The sequence below is a fragment of the Sinocyclocheilus anshuiensis genome, unplaced genomic scaffold (assembly GCF_001515605.1).
Source record: "Sinocyclocheilus anshuiensis isolate Anshui unplaced genomic scaffold, SAMN03320099.WGS_v1.1 scaffold507, whole genome shotgun sequence".
In the NCBI taxonomy this organism is placed as follows: Eukaryota; Metazoa; Chordata; class Actinopteri; order Cypriniformes; family Cyprinidae; genus Sinocyclocheilus; species Sinocyclocheilus anshuiensis.
The window spans coordinates 631,474-650,220 of NW_015551034.1; the positions used below are offsets into that span (position 1 = coordinate 631,474).

Sequence of the window (18,747 nt, forward strand, 5' to 3'; positions counted from 1 at the left end):
CAGGATCCGTGCTTGATCTGCCTGACTTTAGATTTGAATTTATAGATGTTTCCTAATGCATAGTGAATAGTTTGAATTTGAACATTTGCAATTAGTAGTTTTGTTAACCAGATTTTACCAAAAATGTGCATACATGCAATAAATAAATAAATGGATGGATTAATTAATATGAATGAATAAATTAATAATAATAAATAAATATTTTTGGAACAGTGTATATATATATATATATTAGTGCTGTCAAACGATTAATCGCGATTAATCACATCCAAAATAAACGTTTTTGTTTACATAATATATGTGTGTGTACTGTGTATATTTATTTTGTATATATAAATACACACACATGCATGTATATGTTTAAGAAAAATATATGTTATGTTTATATTTTAAATATATTTTTATATAATATAAATGATATTAATATATGAATACTGTAAATGAATAGATATATAATATAAAAGTACAAAAAATAATATATAAATAAATAATACATACACAATACTGTTCAAATTTCTGGGGTCAATAAGATTTTTTTAAATAAATTAATACTTATATTCACCAAGGCTGCATTATAAATACAAACAGATACAAATAAATGCTGTTATTTTTAACTTTCTATACATCAAAGAATCCTGAAAAATAAAAGGCATCACAGTTTCCATAAAAATATGAAGCAACACAGCTGTTTTTAACAGTGATGATATTAAAAAATGTTTCTTGAACATCAAATCAGCATATTAGAATGATTTCTGAAGGGTGACACTGAAGACTGGAGTAATGATGATCTAAACTCAGCTTTACCATCATAGGAATAAATTACATTAAAATATATCAAAATATATTTTCAATATATTTTATGTATTTAAATATAATTATATTTCACAATATTACAATGTTTTATGGCATTTTTGATCAAATAAATGCAGACTCGGTTAGCATATGCTCCCCCCACCCCCGAAAACATTAAAACAATCTTACTGACCCCTTTGTAATATAAAATAATAAATATAATATAATAGTTTAGAGAAACAAAAACAAAATGGAAAATGGGTTTGTCTTAATTTTTAACATCTTATTTATTAACCATCAGTTAGGTCTTATTATTTTCATTGATTTTCCTGCTTGCCTGCTGGCCTTATCAGAAAAGACCTGTGACCCCTTTTGGGGTCGTGACACACCAGTTTAATCAATAAGGAGTTTTCTCCACACACACATTTCCAGAATTAGGAAGGTGTACAGTACATGTGTGTCTTGTGTTCGACAGATGTGATACCTGTGAGAAGGTGTGTGATGGTCATGTTCCCACTGCAGGGCTGGATCAATGGCTGAGGTGTGTGTATGTCAGGCTGGAGCGAGGACCCGGTCAGGACAGGTGCAGGGGCCGAGCGCTGGTCCTCAGCCCATGCTTCCTGCGCTAATTAAGTTTAGGGGCTTTGTGTGGCCGTGCTTGGTTACTCTGGCAGGCTACGAGGACTCAATGTGCAGGGATTTACCTAAGAGATGTAATGAACATGGTCTTACTTCTTCAAATCACATGTCCTTTGTTCATTCTCATGGGAAAGGGTCTTCTTCATGCTCCCCTTAATCCTGTGCTTGAAGCCTGTTTTTACTGGGCTTCCCTTTTCTCTCTCTCTCTCTCTCTCTCTCTCTCTTCATCTATCTCTCTGCTACACCCTCCATCACAACAGAAGCTTGTAGCTACAATAGGGGTTACTTTAAGAGCAGACACTAACTCACTTGGGACATGTGTTGCACTCACCTCTATTGGTCACTTCCTTTGACAGGCCGGAGAATTAGAAGCAGCCGCCACATTACATACATGTATTGTTAATAATAATACTTCATTTTTAATAATAATTACTAATTTCACAGCTGCTTAATTACTTTATAATACTGCATTCATTTAGAATTTCAGCCATTAATTCTTTCATCAAACTGTTAATGGTCAAATATGCCATTATTTTGGTGTTAAAATATTTTTTTCTGCATATGTGCAGAGTTTAAGCCATTCATAGGTTGATCCCAAAAAATATGACCTTTGTGGTGGCTCTTAGAAAAATACAACAGTTTTTATAATTTGATTGCATCAAAAAATCTTCTGACTCTTCTGATTAGATTGGAACTAGTTGCGATTGCAAACGTGGTTAATTGGCTTATAGGGGAACCACTTTAATAGCACCTTTGTCAAATGTTGCTATGTAAGAGGAACCCCATTCTCCTCCTTAGATTCCAGATATGTTACTCCACTCTCATGCAGTATGTTTGCTATGAATGGGAATTTACTACAATGGCAAAAGCTGTTTTGAATCACTTTTATGCTTTTCTGAGGTCAAAACGTCTCGTGTGGGGGCCCTGGAGTATTTCCTTATTGGGGGCCTTGGAGGCAAAAAGGCTGAGAACCATGTTATCTTCAGGAAATACACTGTATTTTAATGTTCTTTTTAATCCTTTCCCCAACTAAACTAAGAGAACAAGAGAGCGTTAGAGAACCTTTAAAGAACTGTACAGGGGCTTAATGGGTACTTTGTGTGGAAGACCACCCCAAAGAACTGCTGAAGAACCACTAAAGAACCAATTTTTGTGTGCGTGTAACAAATTATATTAAAGTAAATGTGTTACTGTTAGTGTTAAAACTGTATATTTCAGTTAGTAGTGTTAAATGGGCTATATAGGGCCCTATGAAATCCGCTTTATTTTTTTTTACCAAATTCCATTTTATTTTTGCCAAATTCCGTTTTTTCCATTTGAATTCCGTTTTTATTTTTCTAGACTAATTTTTAATGGTTAAATTTAATTTTATTAATTAAAAAGCATGTCTAATATATGTTTCGTAGTTTTAATAAAAAATTGAACATCAGTTTATTAAAAGTTTAACAAAAATGACATGTTTAAGGCCCTATGAAATTTTTTCACACCTTTTTTTCACGTCCTTCATTCATTTAATTCATCATTCATTTGAATGCCTAAAAACTTTTTTTATTTATTCTTACAATAGCCTTGTGAAATTCTGTGTTGTGCATTTACATTTTTCTGGTTATCAAATTAAGGCATAAAACATGAAAATGAAACAAATGTTATTTTTTGGCCAATAAATGGGATTTTCTAGTCAAATTAAAACGTGTGATTATTCCTTAAAAAATAAAGTTTTATACATTTTTCAACAGTTGTAGTAGTAGTATTACTTACATTATATTGAATTATAGTAATATATTTCTGCCACAATATCTTCAAGTTAAACCAAACTTTTATTTTGACAGTTTGCCGTGCATACATTTACATTTCTGTGTTAATATGATATGATGCTAATTTTACTCAAATTAAATGGTAAAATGCTCATGAAGTGACTCTCAGGGCAGTTCTGGAGATGTTGTTCATGTATTTATGTCCTCATTTAGAGAGATGGCAGACGCTGAAGTCACCGCGAGCGTCACACGTGCTTCAGTATGTGTGTAGTAAACAAAACCACGTGTCTGCGTCATTTATTCACACAGAGACACGCAGAACATGAATGATTCATATTTAAAATGCTTTTTTGTGGCTTAATATTTACAGATACTAGTCCATATCGCGATTTGATTGAAGTGTAATGATGTACTTTTAATTAATTCCGTGATATTCCGTGTTAAACTGTAAATTCCATTTTTATTCCTGGATTAAATGATTCTGTCCACGTTTTCCGCATCGCGGAAATCATAGGGCCCTAGCTATATGTAGAATTCAGAAACGCTTGTTATTAGCAACACCGGTGGCCATTAAGTGAACTGCAGCCAGCAACTTACTTTCTCGATATATACTCACAGCCAAGTTCTTTTTGTTCTTTGATTAGAAGTAAAAAGAAGTGGCATACTGTTAACGAACATCCAGTAGCCATCCACGCTTCGGAGAATGGCGTTTAGATGAATATGCAAATATGTGCTGCGCGCGCTTTCCTCTCAATAAAACCGAGAGATGCCTGAAGAAAGGAAAGAAAACATACAGACTGCAATGCAACAATTTACAACTCTGATGAGAAATATTCACCACATCCTCCTCAGTATGCAAAGGGAGAATAGTCTTCAGGCAATTAATTTGTCATTCCGGCACAAAGACTCCCAGTGTTGTGTTGAAGTGAACTATTGTGCTGTACCTGAGCATGCAGATAGGCACCTGCTCAGCTAAGCAGAGTGATTTAGATGATCACAAATAAAGCAAGTCACAACATCTCTGTCTCAAGACTAGAGCTTTTGGAGCTTATTTTAACAAACACATGAATGTGCCAGAACACACACAACACAAACTAATTGTCCAGCGACCAGATGGCCAGCAAGTAAACATTCACACTCGTGTGGAATCAAGCCAAATCATGTTTCGCTAAACTAAATGAGACATTGTTCTGCTGTCAAGAGAATAAATGTATCATAAATATATCATGCTGACAGCAGTATTTTGAGAAGTTTAAGTTAAACATCAGCTCGCTCATGTTTGTCGTATTTTTTAAAATTGTATTTGAATGCTCTATAATCATTCATTTTATGACCTAATGTTAATTGAGAAACTGCATGAAATATTTGTGCTTTTAAAAACGTATTCGTCAAAGTGCAGTTTATTTTAAAAAGAATTACGTGGAGGCTGTTTAGTCATGAAAAATTGTGAAAATTTGGCATGTATCTTGAAGTCTTAAAAAAGCAACACAACAACAACAAGAACAACAATAATAACAATAATAATAATAATTACACTCTTGGTACTTAGAAAATAAGATTCAAATATTTATTGATCACACATTGACCTTTTGTGACAACATGCCCCATTAGCGCAACTCACTCATGTTTATTAGTTTTTAAAGAAATTCGTTGTTTGAACATGATTTTTAAAGCAGTTTGACAATCTGCAATTCATCAGCAGTTTGAAATGCTTTAGTTAATCTAAAATTAATGCTTCAGCTCTTCTATATTAATCTGCATACACTTTTTATGACCTCACATTAATTGAGAAAATACATGAAATATTTGTGCTTTATTTGTAATAAATCATATTTGTATAGTTTCTTTTAGAACTAGTGAAGGCGAAATTTAAAAAAATAATAATAATTTCACCATCGGTGCAGAGAAAATAGGATTAAAATATTAATTGATCACACTTTGACCTTTTTTTTTCACAACATGCCCGATTAGCACAACTATATTACAGACCTTCATCAAAATTTCAACTGTAAAATAGCTATGAAACACAATCAAATGTAATTAAATATGTCTAAAAATCATGTAAAGAAACAACAAATCATTGTTTTGGCTAACACCGTATGTATGTGTAATTTTAATTTAAAATCTTGATGTTGAATAAAAAAATATGCCATGGTTTTTAATATAAATATAATATAATTAATAAATTAATGTGCTTCTCAGAATTCTTTATTGCTATACCATGGTTTAATACTTTAAAATTAGTAATACCATGTAGCTTTTTTTAATACTCGTGCACTCATAATAAATCCTAATTTTTTTCCATCATATTTTCAATGATAACTTCATATTTATGTAATCAGACTCACTGCCTCATTGCATCTAAAATGTATCTAAATGTAAACATCCTGAAATGGCGAATTAATCTTAAGTCCCATGAGCCGTGGTTTGTCAGAGCTGTCGCTGGTGTTTGTTGGAAGCCACACACAGTGGAAATGGACAGTATCATATTGCACCTCTCTGCCCTAATTACCAGAGCTTTGCCTCAGCGGGCCGTCATGGTTTGCTAACAGCAAGAGCTCATTAACATGGATGAGGGGGTCTGAGGGGGCTCAGTATAAATACCTGCACACGCCCTGCTCGAGGCACACAGGTGGGACCCTGAGTAGGTGAACATCTAGAGTCATGACCTGCCAGGCCTTCAGCACCACCGATTCCTTCACTACTCTGAGCGGAGACTCGGCTGCTCTGCCGCTGCTCATGCATCACACCGGAGCCGCAGACTGTCTGCCCATCACCAGCCACACCGCCAACATGCTGCCTTCAGGTAAGTCTCATGCTCTTGGACGATCACATAGTGAGAAGAGGGAAAAAAAGTAATACTAAATGCTAATAATAAAATGCACCTAACTGTATAGTGGTGCAGAACTAGCTAAAGAAATAACTGTATTAACTGTTTAAAAGGATGAGAAATTGTTTACCATATCTTTTGTTGTTGATGTCAAAACTGTTTTGGTGCAAACCCGTCTGGCATTTGGCAATGATACTAATGCAATGTTTGGTCCAGTATTTGTTCAAAGTGTTTGGCTGGTACAATTCTGCTTTTATTTATTTACAAAATTGTCAGTTTTCCTATTAGCCTATAATAGCATTTTTTTTTTTTTTCATTTAATTTGAAACAAATCCAGTTGAGAACAACCAATCAAATACTATAATTATAGATTTAAAATTATAAATTGAATTAAATGCACACACACACTACAGTTCAAAAGTTTGGGGTCTGTAAAATGTTTATGCATTTATTTGACCAAAAATACAGTAAAAACAGTAAAATATAATTACAAATTTATCATCATTACTCCAGTCTTCAGTGTCACATGATCCTTCAGAATCATTCTAATATGCTGATTTGGTTATCAAGAAACATTTCTAATTATATTTAATGTTCAAAACAGTTGTGCTGCTGTTGAAACTGTGACGTTTTTTTTTTTTATGAATAGAAAGTTCAAAAGAACAGCATTTATTTGAAATAGTTTTTTTTACATCATAAATCACTTTTCTGTCACTTTTGATTAATTTAATGCATCCTTGCTCAATAAATGTATTCATTTAATATGTCTGTGGAAGACAATGACATATTTCTTTAATCTTTGATGATCAGAAAGTTCAAAGAACAGTGTTTATTTTTAAGTTTTTATATTATAAATGACTTTTCTGTCACTTTTGAACAATTTAATTCATCCTTGCTGAAAAAAAAAATATACATTTCTTTAAAATAAAAATAAATCTATCACTCGAGTGGAAAAACCCCAACTCACAGAAATGAAAGAAGTTGCGAACATTACATCTGAAATAAGTTGGAAAGTTGTACATGTATAGATCAATCTCTGCGATGACAGCATTAGTCCACTGGGAATACTTTCCTTAGAGGTTTTTATGAAAAACACAGAACAAGCTCAAGGTGATGAAAGAGAGAGACACTGGACTATAAGCGGATGTCCTTTCGACCTAGTCTATATGACCCTAAAGTTCACATATTATTTAATGTTATCTCCAGTCCTCCCTGCTGTCATCACTCACGATCTGTCTGACTCTCACTCTGAGGAAGTGACCTTTCCAGAGATCACATCTCTTTATCCCAGGGGAAATGTTTTTGGAGAAATATCACCAAATCAATAGTATTATGCATTGAACAATGTCTTTTTTATATAAGAGAAACATGTATTCTACTGCGATTCAAATCAGAGAAGCAGGTGAGATTGTATAATGTTTTTTTAAAGAAGTCTCTTTTCACCAAGGCTGCCTTTATTTGATTAAAATAATCATAAGAAAAAATATATATTCTATTTTAATATATTTTAACATGTAGGTTATTTCCGGTGATGTAAAACTGAATTTTCAGCATCATTATTAAAGTCTTCAGTTTCACATGATCCTTGAGAAATCATTCCAATATGATGTTTTGCTGATGAAGAAACATTTATTATTATTATGTTGAAACCAGATCTGCTGATTATTAATATTTGAAAACTGATACATTTCAGGATTCTTTGATGAATAGAAAGTTCAAAAGAACAACATTTATTTGAAATAGAAGTCTTTTGTGAAGTCTTTACAGTGACTTTTGATCAGTTTAATGCATCTTTGCTGAGTAAAACTACTAATTTCTTTCAAATTGAAAAAATAATAACTTACTGGCCCCAAACGTTTGAAAGGTAGCGTATATTTTGTCAGACGGTTTTTAGTGACACCTCTCACAGTCACTATAGGGAGCAAGAAAAGACAAACAGTCATTTGTTGAAATAAGTCAAAATTATGCAGACGTGGCTAAACAGCTCAATTTGCACAGCTGTTACTTCTCCGCAGATAATGATCAAAGCAGACATATTATTAGTTTGACATGTTGATGGCTAAATTATCATGTACATAATTTTGTCCCGGTTTTGTTTCACACGCGAGAGAGCATTAGTGAAAGTCTTGTCAGAAACTCGACGAATTGAGTCAAATCTCTGCTCATTGTTTGCCATAGTAAATCATAGTTCTTATGCATAATTACTGAACTGTGCAATTTAACCCGAGCTCTGAGCCAGAAGATGCAAAACTCTCATCTCATTTCACTCTCAAAACGAAGCATTTCTATTCATATGCACACATGCCCTCTGTTAACTCAGCCCTACTTACACCTGCGGAAAGTGACTGGGAATGTCAAGAGTTTACAGCTATCTGAAGTTTGAAGAGTTATTTATCATAATGTGGCTGTTAGTGTATCTGAGCGCTTAACTGCTGGCACTCTGGATAAAGCAATGGGTGTTTTTAATAAGGGATCAAAGGTTGATCGCTTCATTTCAATGCCAATCAATTTAACCCGAGCTCTGAGCCAGAAGATGCAAAACTCTCAAATGAAATGTTTTGGCATTTCTATTCATATGCACACATGCCCTCTGTTAACTCAGCCCTACTTACACCTGCGGAAAGTGACTGGGAATGTCAAGAGTTTACAGCTATCTGAAGTTTGAAGAGTTATTTATCATAATGTGGCTGTTAGTGTATCTGAGCGCTTAACTGCTGGCACTCTGGATAAAGCAATGGGTGTTTTTAATAAGGGATCAAAGGTTGATCGCTTCATTTCAATGCCAATCTTGTGCATGCACTACTGAACAAGGCCGGCCATCATCTTGACATGAGTGTTAGTGGAGGCTGGTCTCAGAATGATGTAGCGGTGCTTATTGAGTTTGATTACCACCCACGGGTTTACTCTGATCTGAACCAAATTCAATTGAATGTTCTGTGCGGCTCTGACAGCCGGAGGTCACTGTGCATATCATGAACTATTATCTATATTTACATACTTGCTTTCCTTCATTAAATGAGTTTAATTTTATTTTCAGATGCATTTGATAGAGGAAGGAATTATCCAATCTGGTATTCATTATTACTGCAATAACGAATTATTTGTGTAAATGTCACCTCTGCAGAGATGCGATGAGGTTCAGGAAATGTGGCAGTGCTTCTTCTGCAAATTCAAAGCAAAATGATCAGTGAAACAGGTGCCCAAAATCACATACTGTAAGATTTTATATGTTAGGTTAAGGATTTCTAGGGGTGACCTTTCCTGTTTGGCACAGATGTCCTTTTTTCTATAATTTTTTGAGACCGGCAGACACAAAAAGAACTGGTTACCCAGAGACCAAAGAGTGCGTGCTCACTGTAGGACAGGAGAGATCGAGACAGAGGTGCACTTCCTCCTTCACTGTTACAAATTTAGATCAATATGCGACCTCTACATAAATTCACAAACATCATAAGATACTTCACACATACTGAGGGGTCACTGTGGTGGACAGTATATGTGAAATGTTAATTATTTTACCAAAATAAGAGAGATCATACAAAATGCATGTTACTGAACTGAATAAGATATTTCACATAAAAGACGTTTACAATCCACAAGAGAAAATAATAGTGGAATTTATAAAAATGGCCTTTTCAAAAGTTTACATGCACTTGATTCTTAATTCTGTGTTGTTTCCTGGATGATTCACAGCTTTTTTTCTTTTGATAGTTGTTGATAAGTCCCTTGTCTGTGCTGAACAGTTAAACTGCCTACTGTTTTTCCGAAAAAATCCTTCAGGTCCCAGAAACTCTTTGGGTTTTCCTTCTGGAGCATCAAGTGAGCGTTTGAACCTTCTGTAATAGTTGCATATGAATCCCTCAGTTGTCCTCAGTGTGAAAAGATGGATCTCAAAATCATACAGTCATTGTTGGAAAGGGTTCAAATACGCGAGAGATGCTGGAAAACCAAATAATTTGTGGGACCTGAAGGATTTTTCTGAAGAACAGCAGGCAGTTTAACTGTTCAGCACAAACAGGGACTCGTGAACAACTATCACTAAACAAAACAAACAAAAAAAACAACAAAAAAAACAGCTGTGGATCATGCAGATAACAACACAGAATTAAGAATCAAGGGTATGTAAACTTTTGAACAGGGTCATTTTTATAAATTCTACTATTAGTCTATTTGTGACCCGTGCTGGCAAAATGAGTCGGAATGCGCACGGGCTAATTTTGAGCTACAGCAATACACAGTCTAGCAATCCCAATGCTCCAAATAGTAATTAAACATCTAAAATTATCTTTATTTGTACGTTTTCTGAGAGGATAACTTTTTCTCTGCTCGCTTCTTGCACTGCTGCTGACTGATATATGAATCGTGCACATAACACAGCTTCAGCCGTTACTTTTGATTATTTGTTTTTCGTACTTGAATGCTTTTGTTTAGATGTAAAATGAAAAAAGTAGCTAATGCACTAGGCCAGGGGTAGGCAAGTTCGGTCCTAGAGAGCCACAGTCCTGCAGAGTTCAGCTCCAACCCTAATCAGACACACCTGAACAAGCTAATCAATGTCTTCAGGATTACTAAGGCTATAGGCAGGTGAGTTTTGTTTTCAGGGTTGGAGCTGAACTCTGCAGGACTGCGGCTCTCTAGGACCGAACTTGCCTACCCCTGCACTAGGCCTATATGTTTCTTTCTTATATTTGTTCTACTGTTGTTGATTTTTTTGCATCTGTTCTTATTTTTAATAGCAAAGATAAAATAAAAAATGGCTATATTGTGATTATTAATATGGTAATTAATATTAAGAAAGGAAGTGGAGGAAACAATGCAACCTCCTAGGTGCAAACCTAGGTGGTTTTGCTTTGGAACCTTCAGAAAACGTCAACTTGATTTTTCTCAGAACTGACTTTGCTGACTTCGCCGACTTCAAACGGGTGTAGCTCAGTCATTTTTCGTCGGATTCCAACAAATCATTTTGAAGGTCTTTTAATGGAGAATGTGAAAATAAAAATAACTCATTTTTGAAAATTTGCTCGTGACTCATTTTGCCAGGCGGACAGGTCACATTTTGTCTTGTGGACTATGTGTAAACATCTTTTATGTGAAATAACTTATTCAGGACAGTACTAAATAAAAAATGACATGCATTTTGATGATCCCTCTTATTTTGGTAAAATAATTACAATTTTGCAGATACTGCAAAGTGTATGTAAAATTTTGACCTCAACTGTATATTACATACATGTTAAACACTGTGGTATCAAATGTTCACACGTTCTAATTTGTACACTCTAATACAACTGTTTATTTAAGTTTAAAGTACGTTTTAATGTTTTCTTCTATTATTTTTGAGATTGTTGTTTTTTGCACATATATTGCAAATATTGCAATATTGCACACAGTCATGCCAATAAAATAATTTTGAATTTGAAAGAAAGAAACAGCGAAGGCATTTTTTTGCCTTTTTGTCTGTCTGTCTAGGATGTATCACAGATATACATAAGTGTCTGGTTTATTCCCCTCAGGTCTGCCACTGGTCCAGTCGTCCAAACGCTCTCATATGCACCTGTCCACTTCTGCTTTGGGCAATGCGTCAGCCACCCTGCACTACCCAATGCCCCCATGTCACTATGGCAACCAGCAGACCACCTACGGCATGATGGCAGGTACGTCAAGTTACGCACAAGTTACGCAAGTGATTCAAGTATTGTTCTTCTGTGCATATGCATTACTGTACATCATAAACACACAGAAATACAGAATTTAGCTTGTGTGTGTGTGTGTGTGTGTGTGTACTTGTTTATGCTACATTGTGGGGACCAAATGTCCCCACAAGGATAGTAAAACCTAAAATTTTTGGCATTGTGGGGGACAATGCCTGTGGTCCCCACGAGGGGGGAAAAAATATAAAAAATAGTAAATTATGTTTATCTGAAAGTGTAACAATGCAAACAGGTTTTCTGTAAGGGGTAAGGTTTAGGGTTAGGGTTTAGAAAATATCGTTTGGATAGTATAAAAGTAATAGAAGTCTATGGAAAGTCGCCATAATTCACAAAAACAAATATGTGTGTGTGTGTGTGTGTGTGTGTGTGGTAATGATGTATAATCTGTGTCTCCAGCACAGGAAATGCTCTCTGCCAGCATCTCCCAGACCCGCATCCTGCAGACCTGCAGCGCGCCTCATGCCAACATGTTCAACGGAGCCAACTCACTGCAAGGTACAACCTGTGCTTTAAATCCAAACCTTCAGCCCCATGACATTCACATGTACGTAATGTACAACAAAGTGTACATATTTTAAAAGTTCAGAGTCAGTCAGAATAAATAATGTATAATCAGAGAAAAATAGTTATCCAGGACGATGACTGCAGCGTGTGCTGGTGTCTGGTGTAACTGTGCCACACTTGACTTGTACTACTAGAAATGTAAGATTTTACTTTTACTAATTTCAGTATGCTTGTGCTTCCACCTAGTGTCTGTAGCAAGAAATAACAAGTGTGTGTAGCGTAGGGGTTGAACGACTTCTGATTTTTTGAAGTCGACTTTTATGTGATGAAAGTCGAGTCGAAGTCGACTAGTCGCTGATTACTAATCAGACTACTGTGACTAGTAGTGATTAATGAACAAATAAGTCTGGAGCTGTGACAAACACCTTGTGCACAGCTATGGCATATGACACAGCGCTGCCCACATGGCTGTTGCTCCTATAACAGCTTTTTATATATATATATATATATATATATATATATATATATATAATTTTTGTTTTTATTATTGAAAATCTTTTTTTTTTCAATACAATCATTTATCATTTTTTTCAATACAAAATTGACACTTTGTCCTCTAAAATAGAAAACTGGAATTTAAATTATCCAGGTATTTAATTTTTCTTATTATTGCCAAAAATGTGGAAAAAGTGACGATTAAGAAATATTTCAGGTGTTCTCTCTCTCTCTCTCTTTCTCTCTCTCTCTAGTTGAAATATTTCAAACTAAATGTTTTATTGTGTAATTGGTCATTGGGTTTAATTGGTAATCCTTTTATTTTTTTTCTCTGTCCCTAATATATTCCTTTAACAAAAGCCAATTCTGTAATACATCATCTTCACAAAAGATATACATTTCTAAAAGGTGATTCATAACTGAAATTATACCTGATAGATCTCACTGAAATACACTTCACAGCATCTTTAATACTGAATAACCTATTTTTGGCTGTTTGAATCTGTTGGTGTTCAGATTGAAGTCGACTAGTCGATTAGTCGGTGCAACCCCTAGTGTAGCGTTAGATTTAGTGATGCGTACAGAAGAAGATTGTCCAAAACAAATAAAAACCCTGGCAGTATAATTAACCCGTTTATTAACCGCTGAAAATTGACATGTTTGCCTTTACCTTTTTGCCTATACTGCATTATGACTCATAGAATCATATGGATGTTTATGCGTTATTGTAAATGTTTATGCTTTATGTAAAATTAGAAATGCAGTGATTTGTCTTTTAGATTCTATAATTCTCGCCACTGAATTAAACTACCTTTCAAACATAAACCTGAATACAGTGTGTAATATTGCTCTGGAAATATCTAGCCACTAGAGGGAGATGCTGATCCATTTATTGTTAAAACAGTAAAGCCTCAGATACATTCAGAAATATTTTATATCCCCTTTATATGTATGTAATATTTTGTATATATATATATATATATATATATATATATATATATATATATTTTTTGTTTTTATTACTCTAAAATAGAAAACTGGAATTTAAATTATCCAGGTATTTAATTTTTCTTATTATTGCCAAAAATGTGGAAAAAGTGACGATTAAGAAATATTTCAGGTGTTCTCTCTCTCTCTCTCTTTCTCTCTCTCTCTAGTTGAAATATTTCAAACTAAATGTTTTATTGTGTAATTGGTCATTGGGTTTAATTGGTAATCCTTTTATTTTTTTTCTCTGTCCCTAATATATTCCTTTAACAAAAGCCAATTCTGTAATACATCATCTTCACAAAAGATATACATTTCTAAAAGGTGATTCATAACTGAAATTATACCTGATAGATCTCACTGAAATACACTTCACAGCATCTTTAATACTGAATAACCTATTTTTGGCTGTTTGAATCTGTTGGTGTTCAGAATTACTAACACGCAATATAGTTTGCAGGGCGTTGAAAGATGTCCCAGTGTGCCTTGTAGTCTTTCAAATAAATGATGGTTAGATATTCTAAGATTTGATCTCCTTGAACAGTTATTATTCGCTCTAACACACAGCCTTCATTTGTGTCCTGTCCCGCAGGAGCTCTGGCTCCACGCCTCTATAAGTTCCCAGAGCACAGTTTGGGTGGGGGCTCCTGTGCTTTGACCCACAGTTTACCGCCGCTGCCCCAGGCCCTGCTCTCGGACGAACTCACCCTAGGAGACATCAAACAGGAGCTGCGCCGGAAAAGCTGGCCCCTGGAAGAGCCGCCCGACATGGACTCACCGCAGATCCGTGAACTGGAGAAGTTTGCTAACGACTTCAAACTGAGGAGGATCAAACTAGGTTTGTCTTCTGAGCTGGACCATATTTTTATAAAATTATGTAAAACATTGCCACACCATATTTATTATATTACTTAGCTTATTTAGCTTGATTAGTTTATATTAGATAAAGTTATTACTGTGACGTTCTATTATTGAGCTATTATCTACATTCAACTGCAAACTTTGTTTGCTTGACATTTGTTTGGTCATTTACACAACCTTCTCTGCCTAAATTGGCAACTCTTGGTCAGAATAATCTGCAAAAGAAAACAAGATTTGATGCAGAAAGTCAAATTTTTTTTAAGTAAAACTTTTAATTTGACATTATTACAAAGTGCACTTTTTAAAAGTGTATTTACGTGTGTTTAGAAACATAAACCTTTTTATTTAATTAATATCCCAACCGGCAAAATATGTTCTAGTTTTGCTAACGTTCACACTAAGTTTGTCAGAACATTCAGAACTTCCATTTTTTAAAATGTTTTAAAAATGTTTTTCTTGGTTATGTGAACATTAGAGAAAATATTATAGAAATGTTAGATTTTATATTTGTTGAAACATTATGGGAACGTTACTTTTGAATGTTGTTTGAAACAAGTAGTAAGTAGTTTAAAAGACATTATATGAACATCCAACTAAAATGTTTTAGAAAAACTGCATGGATGTTATAAATAACATATAGTATAAATAATGTTCTTGTATAATATACTATAGTATAATATAGTAGAAATAACTTTTTTTTGTGCTAATGTTTTGTTAACATTGGTAAAGACCAGATAACTTTGAATGAACATTTTTTTATTAAATTTCTATTAAAGGGCTAGCTCACCCAAAAATGAAAATTCTGTCATTAATTACTCACCCTCATGTCATTCCAAACTTGCGAGACCTTCGTTCATCTTCAGAACATAAATTAAGATATTTCTGATGAAATCCGAGAGCTTTCTGACCCTGCATAGACAGCAATGCAACTAACACATTCAAGACCCAGAAAGGTAGTAAGGACATTGTTAAAATAGTCCATGTGACATCAGTGGTTCAACCTTAATTTTATGAAGCTACGAGAATAAAAAAAAAAAAAACGACTTTATTCAGAAATATCTTCTCTTCCGTGTCAGTCTTCGCCAAGCTTTCAGGAGAGCACAATGCATTTAAATATCTTAATTTGTGTTCTTAAGATGAAGGAAGGTCTTACGGGTTTGGAACGACATGAGGGTGAATAATTAATGACAGACTTTTCATTTTTGGGTGAACTGTCCCTTTAAGTTTACTGGAAGAAACTTGAGAGAACACTGCCAGAACATGAAGCCATAGTTCTGAGAATGTTCCCTGTTAGCTAGGATTATATTGACTGCAAATAATTTTTTTTTTATAATCTTGAAGATTTGAAGTACATTAAAAGTGCACAATCAGTACAATTAAGCACACTTCTTTTTCACAAGGGTTCAAATTTCTCCTAACTTTTAGCTTTGATTGACAGGTTACACACAGACCAATGTGGGTGAAGCCCTGGCGGCTGTGCACGGCTCTGAATTCAGCCAAACCACCATCTGCCGCTTCGAGAACTTGCAGCTCAGCTTCAAAAACGCCTGCAAGCTCAAATCCATCCTGGCAAAGTGGCTGGAGGAGGCTGAGCAAGCCGGTGGTGAGTCAACACACTCCTGAGTGAGATCAGTTGTTTATTTATTTACCACTATCTTACCATTATCCCTGAGTTTTTAATGAAAACATAAGATGGCAGAATCACTACTCTAATTTGTGACTCCCATCAGCTCTTTTTAATGAGAAGATGGGCATGCATGAGCGTAAACGCAAACGGAGAACAACCATCAGGTAAATGGGGAATCTGACCTACACAGAAAACAAAAGCCATCAGCATCTCCCTCTAATTAATACCTAATTAGTTCTTAATTTCCTCCCGCAGTCTTGGGGCTAAGGAAGCCTTAGAAAGGCATTTTGTGGAGAAGAGTAAGCCATCATCTCAGGAGATTGTGCGGATGGCAGAGGGTCTCCATCTGGAGAAGGAGGTGGTGCGTGTTTGGTTCTGTAACCGCCGGCAGAGGGAGAAGAGGGTCAAAACCAGCCTACACCACAGCTCCTTCATGGCCAAAGAGAGCGCAGCCTGTAGACCTTGAAGATCCGGGGTCTCAGCCATGCTGATGTGTGATTATCTACAGGCAAAAAACCAACACCAACCTTTGGCAAAGAGTGGGTTTATTGTACTGATTCACCAGCAGGAGTACTGGATATGCTGCAGTGACCCCAAAAAAGTATTTGAACACACTTAAAAATGTCTGAATGTTGTATCATCAAATATCAAACCAAGTGACCCGTTTGAAAAAGGTCTCTAGGTGTATTTAGAAGTCAGTTCTCCTCAAGTTCACACAGGAGTCCTATCAGAGCAATTAGAGGTGTGGAGAATCACATGAACTAATTCATCCACTAACGTTTTACAAATACTTAGTGCCACATTACTTTCTCTTGTTAATGAACATCCACAGTTTTATCGTTTAAATCCCGACAAATTTCTGATGACTTTTGTTAAATGTTTTATTTGAACAGGTTAAAATAAATGCCAATTGGTTTGATATTGTGTCAGATAATGACATTCAGATTTTAAGGGGTGCTTTTAGTGTCCAAATACAATTTTTATTTAATTTTTTTAAACTTTGACAGTTTGTTAAATGTTTTGTTTAAAAAGGTTAAAATAAAGTTATATACTGCAGTGACATTTATAAATTAGTGTCCAAATTGTATTTTAATTGATTTCATTTCTTTAATGAATACGACGATTTAAGCAACCCCTTCACTGAAATTTAAACTTGAGCTATTAAAAGACATAACATTTTTCACATTTATTTTTATAAAAGTGTTTTTGTTCTCAAATGGGATACATGTGATTTTTTTTTTTTTTACCTGAAGATAACATTTAAAATTGCTTATAAGGGCAGAAAAGCATCTTGATACTTTTTTTTAAAGTATTTAAAATAATTTATTCATCAATATATTTAAATGCATTCCAATCAAATATTAATATATTAGCAAAATATGTAAATATTCAGAAAGCATATCCTGGAAATGTATCATTGCACTGTAGAGTTTTGTATGAAGCAAGCAAACCTTTTTGTGATGTAATTTGTAAAGAAATGATAAATTTGTCCAAATAAATGACTAATAATGTGGTCATGCTTGGTTTGTCATATTATAATAAAATTACTCTGCAGCAATCTGTTCACATGAATTGCAACAACATGGTAAGTGTGTTGTGATTCAGATTATTAGATATAATCAAACATTGCATTTGGAGAGAATTAAGCATCTATCGTGTGTGTGTATGTGGCATGTGTTTCATTTGTTGTCTACTGCATGCAGTGGAATCATCAGAGCTCTGCTGGGTTTTACTGAGGGATTATTTACAGTATTACATTGTTCCTGACAGTGTTATAATGAGGCAGCACAGCCTCTCACCTGCAAACAAGTGCTCTCAGCAGATATGGCTGATGATCTATATGATCATCATCTCTTGCCATTGTCTGTGTCAGCAACACATCCCTTACCGCCCCATGTGATCTAAAAATGCAATAAATACAGTATACTCTGGGATAATGTTGGTCGGATCTCACATTTTCAGTATATATCATACATAAAAAAAAACAATCATACAATAAAAAATCATACATAAAAACAAAATTATGGATTTGTCCACATGTATTTCAGCAGATTCTGCACTTCACAGGTTTTTCAGTCCCAACGCTTGCAGCAGTTCCACATCCACACCATTAAATTATTTTAAAATTAATGGACTGCACCATGGTTCATTTAAGAAAGGTCACTCTACAAACTCATTAAGCCCTTATTTAAAAACCATGTTTCATTATGATTATGACTAATGATGTCTAATTTAATGAAATGCTCTAAAAGGCCATTAGAAAAATTGTAGAGGTTCAAAACATTTTGACTACTAACAGATCAGTACAGGCCACCCTCTTATTTACAGCTGGCCTCTTAATAGTTGTACAAATTTGGTTATAGTACACGTTAAACATCAGTTATTTACAAATATGAAGGTACTTTATTAATTAGAAAACCAAATCAAAGCATAAACTGTACATTTATATACACACTATTGGTTAGAATGAAAAAAAAACTTTTTAAAGAAGTACATACAGATGAAATTGAAAAGAAAAACTGATACTGCAGTTCTTCTAAAGGCTGG

At 34.6% G+C, this 18,747-nt stretch overlaps 1 protein-coding gene across 1 annotated transcript; it reads left to right on the plus strand.

Moving 5' to 3' along the window:
• The first annotated feature begins 5,849 nt into the window (after nucleotides 1-5,849).
• Nucleotides 5,850-16,666, plus strand: LOC107661330 (pituitary-specific positive transcription factor 1-like). Its single transcript, XM_016450850.1, has 7 exons — nucleotides 5,850-5,991; nucleotides 11,508-11,669; nucleotides 12,123-12,221; nucleotides 14,305-14,550; nucleotides 16,012-16,176; nucleotides 16,304-16,364; nucleotides 16,456-16,666. The coding sequence occupies exons 1-7, from the start codon at nucleotides 5,850-5,852 to the stop codon at nucleotides 16,664-16,666; spliced, it is 1,086 nt and encodes a 361-aa protein (XP_016306336.1).
• Nucleotides 16,667-18,747: the final 2,081 nt, after the last annotated feature.

Bases quoted from the DNA above. Each gene is read 5' to 3' on its own strand.
- LOC107661330 (XM_016450850.1), top strand. From the start codon at position 5,850: ATGACCTGCCAGGCCTTCAGCACCACCGATTCCTTCACTACTCTGAGC. The intron at 12,222-14,304 runs GTACAACCTGTG...CCTGTCCCGCAG, and splicing joins CGGAGCCAACTCACTGCAAG to GAGCTCTGGCTCCACGCCTC. The intron at 16,177-16,303 runs GTGAGTCAACAC...GACTCCCATCAG, and splicing joins GGAGGCTGAGCAAGCCGGTG to CTCTTTTTAATGAGAAGATG.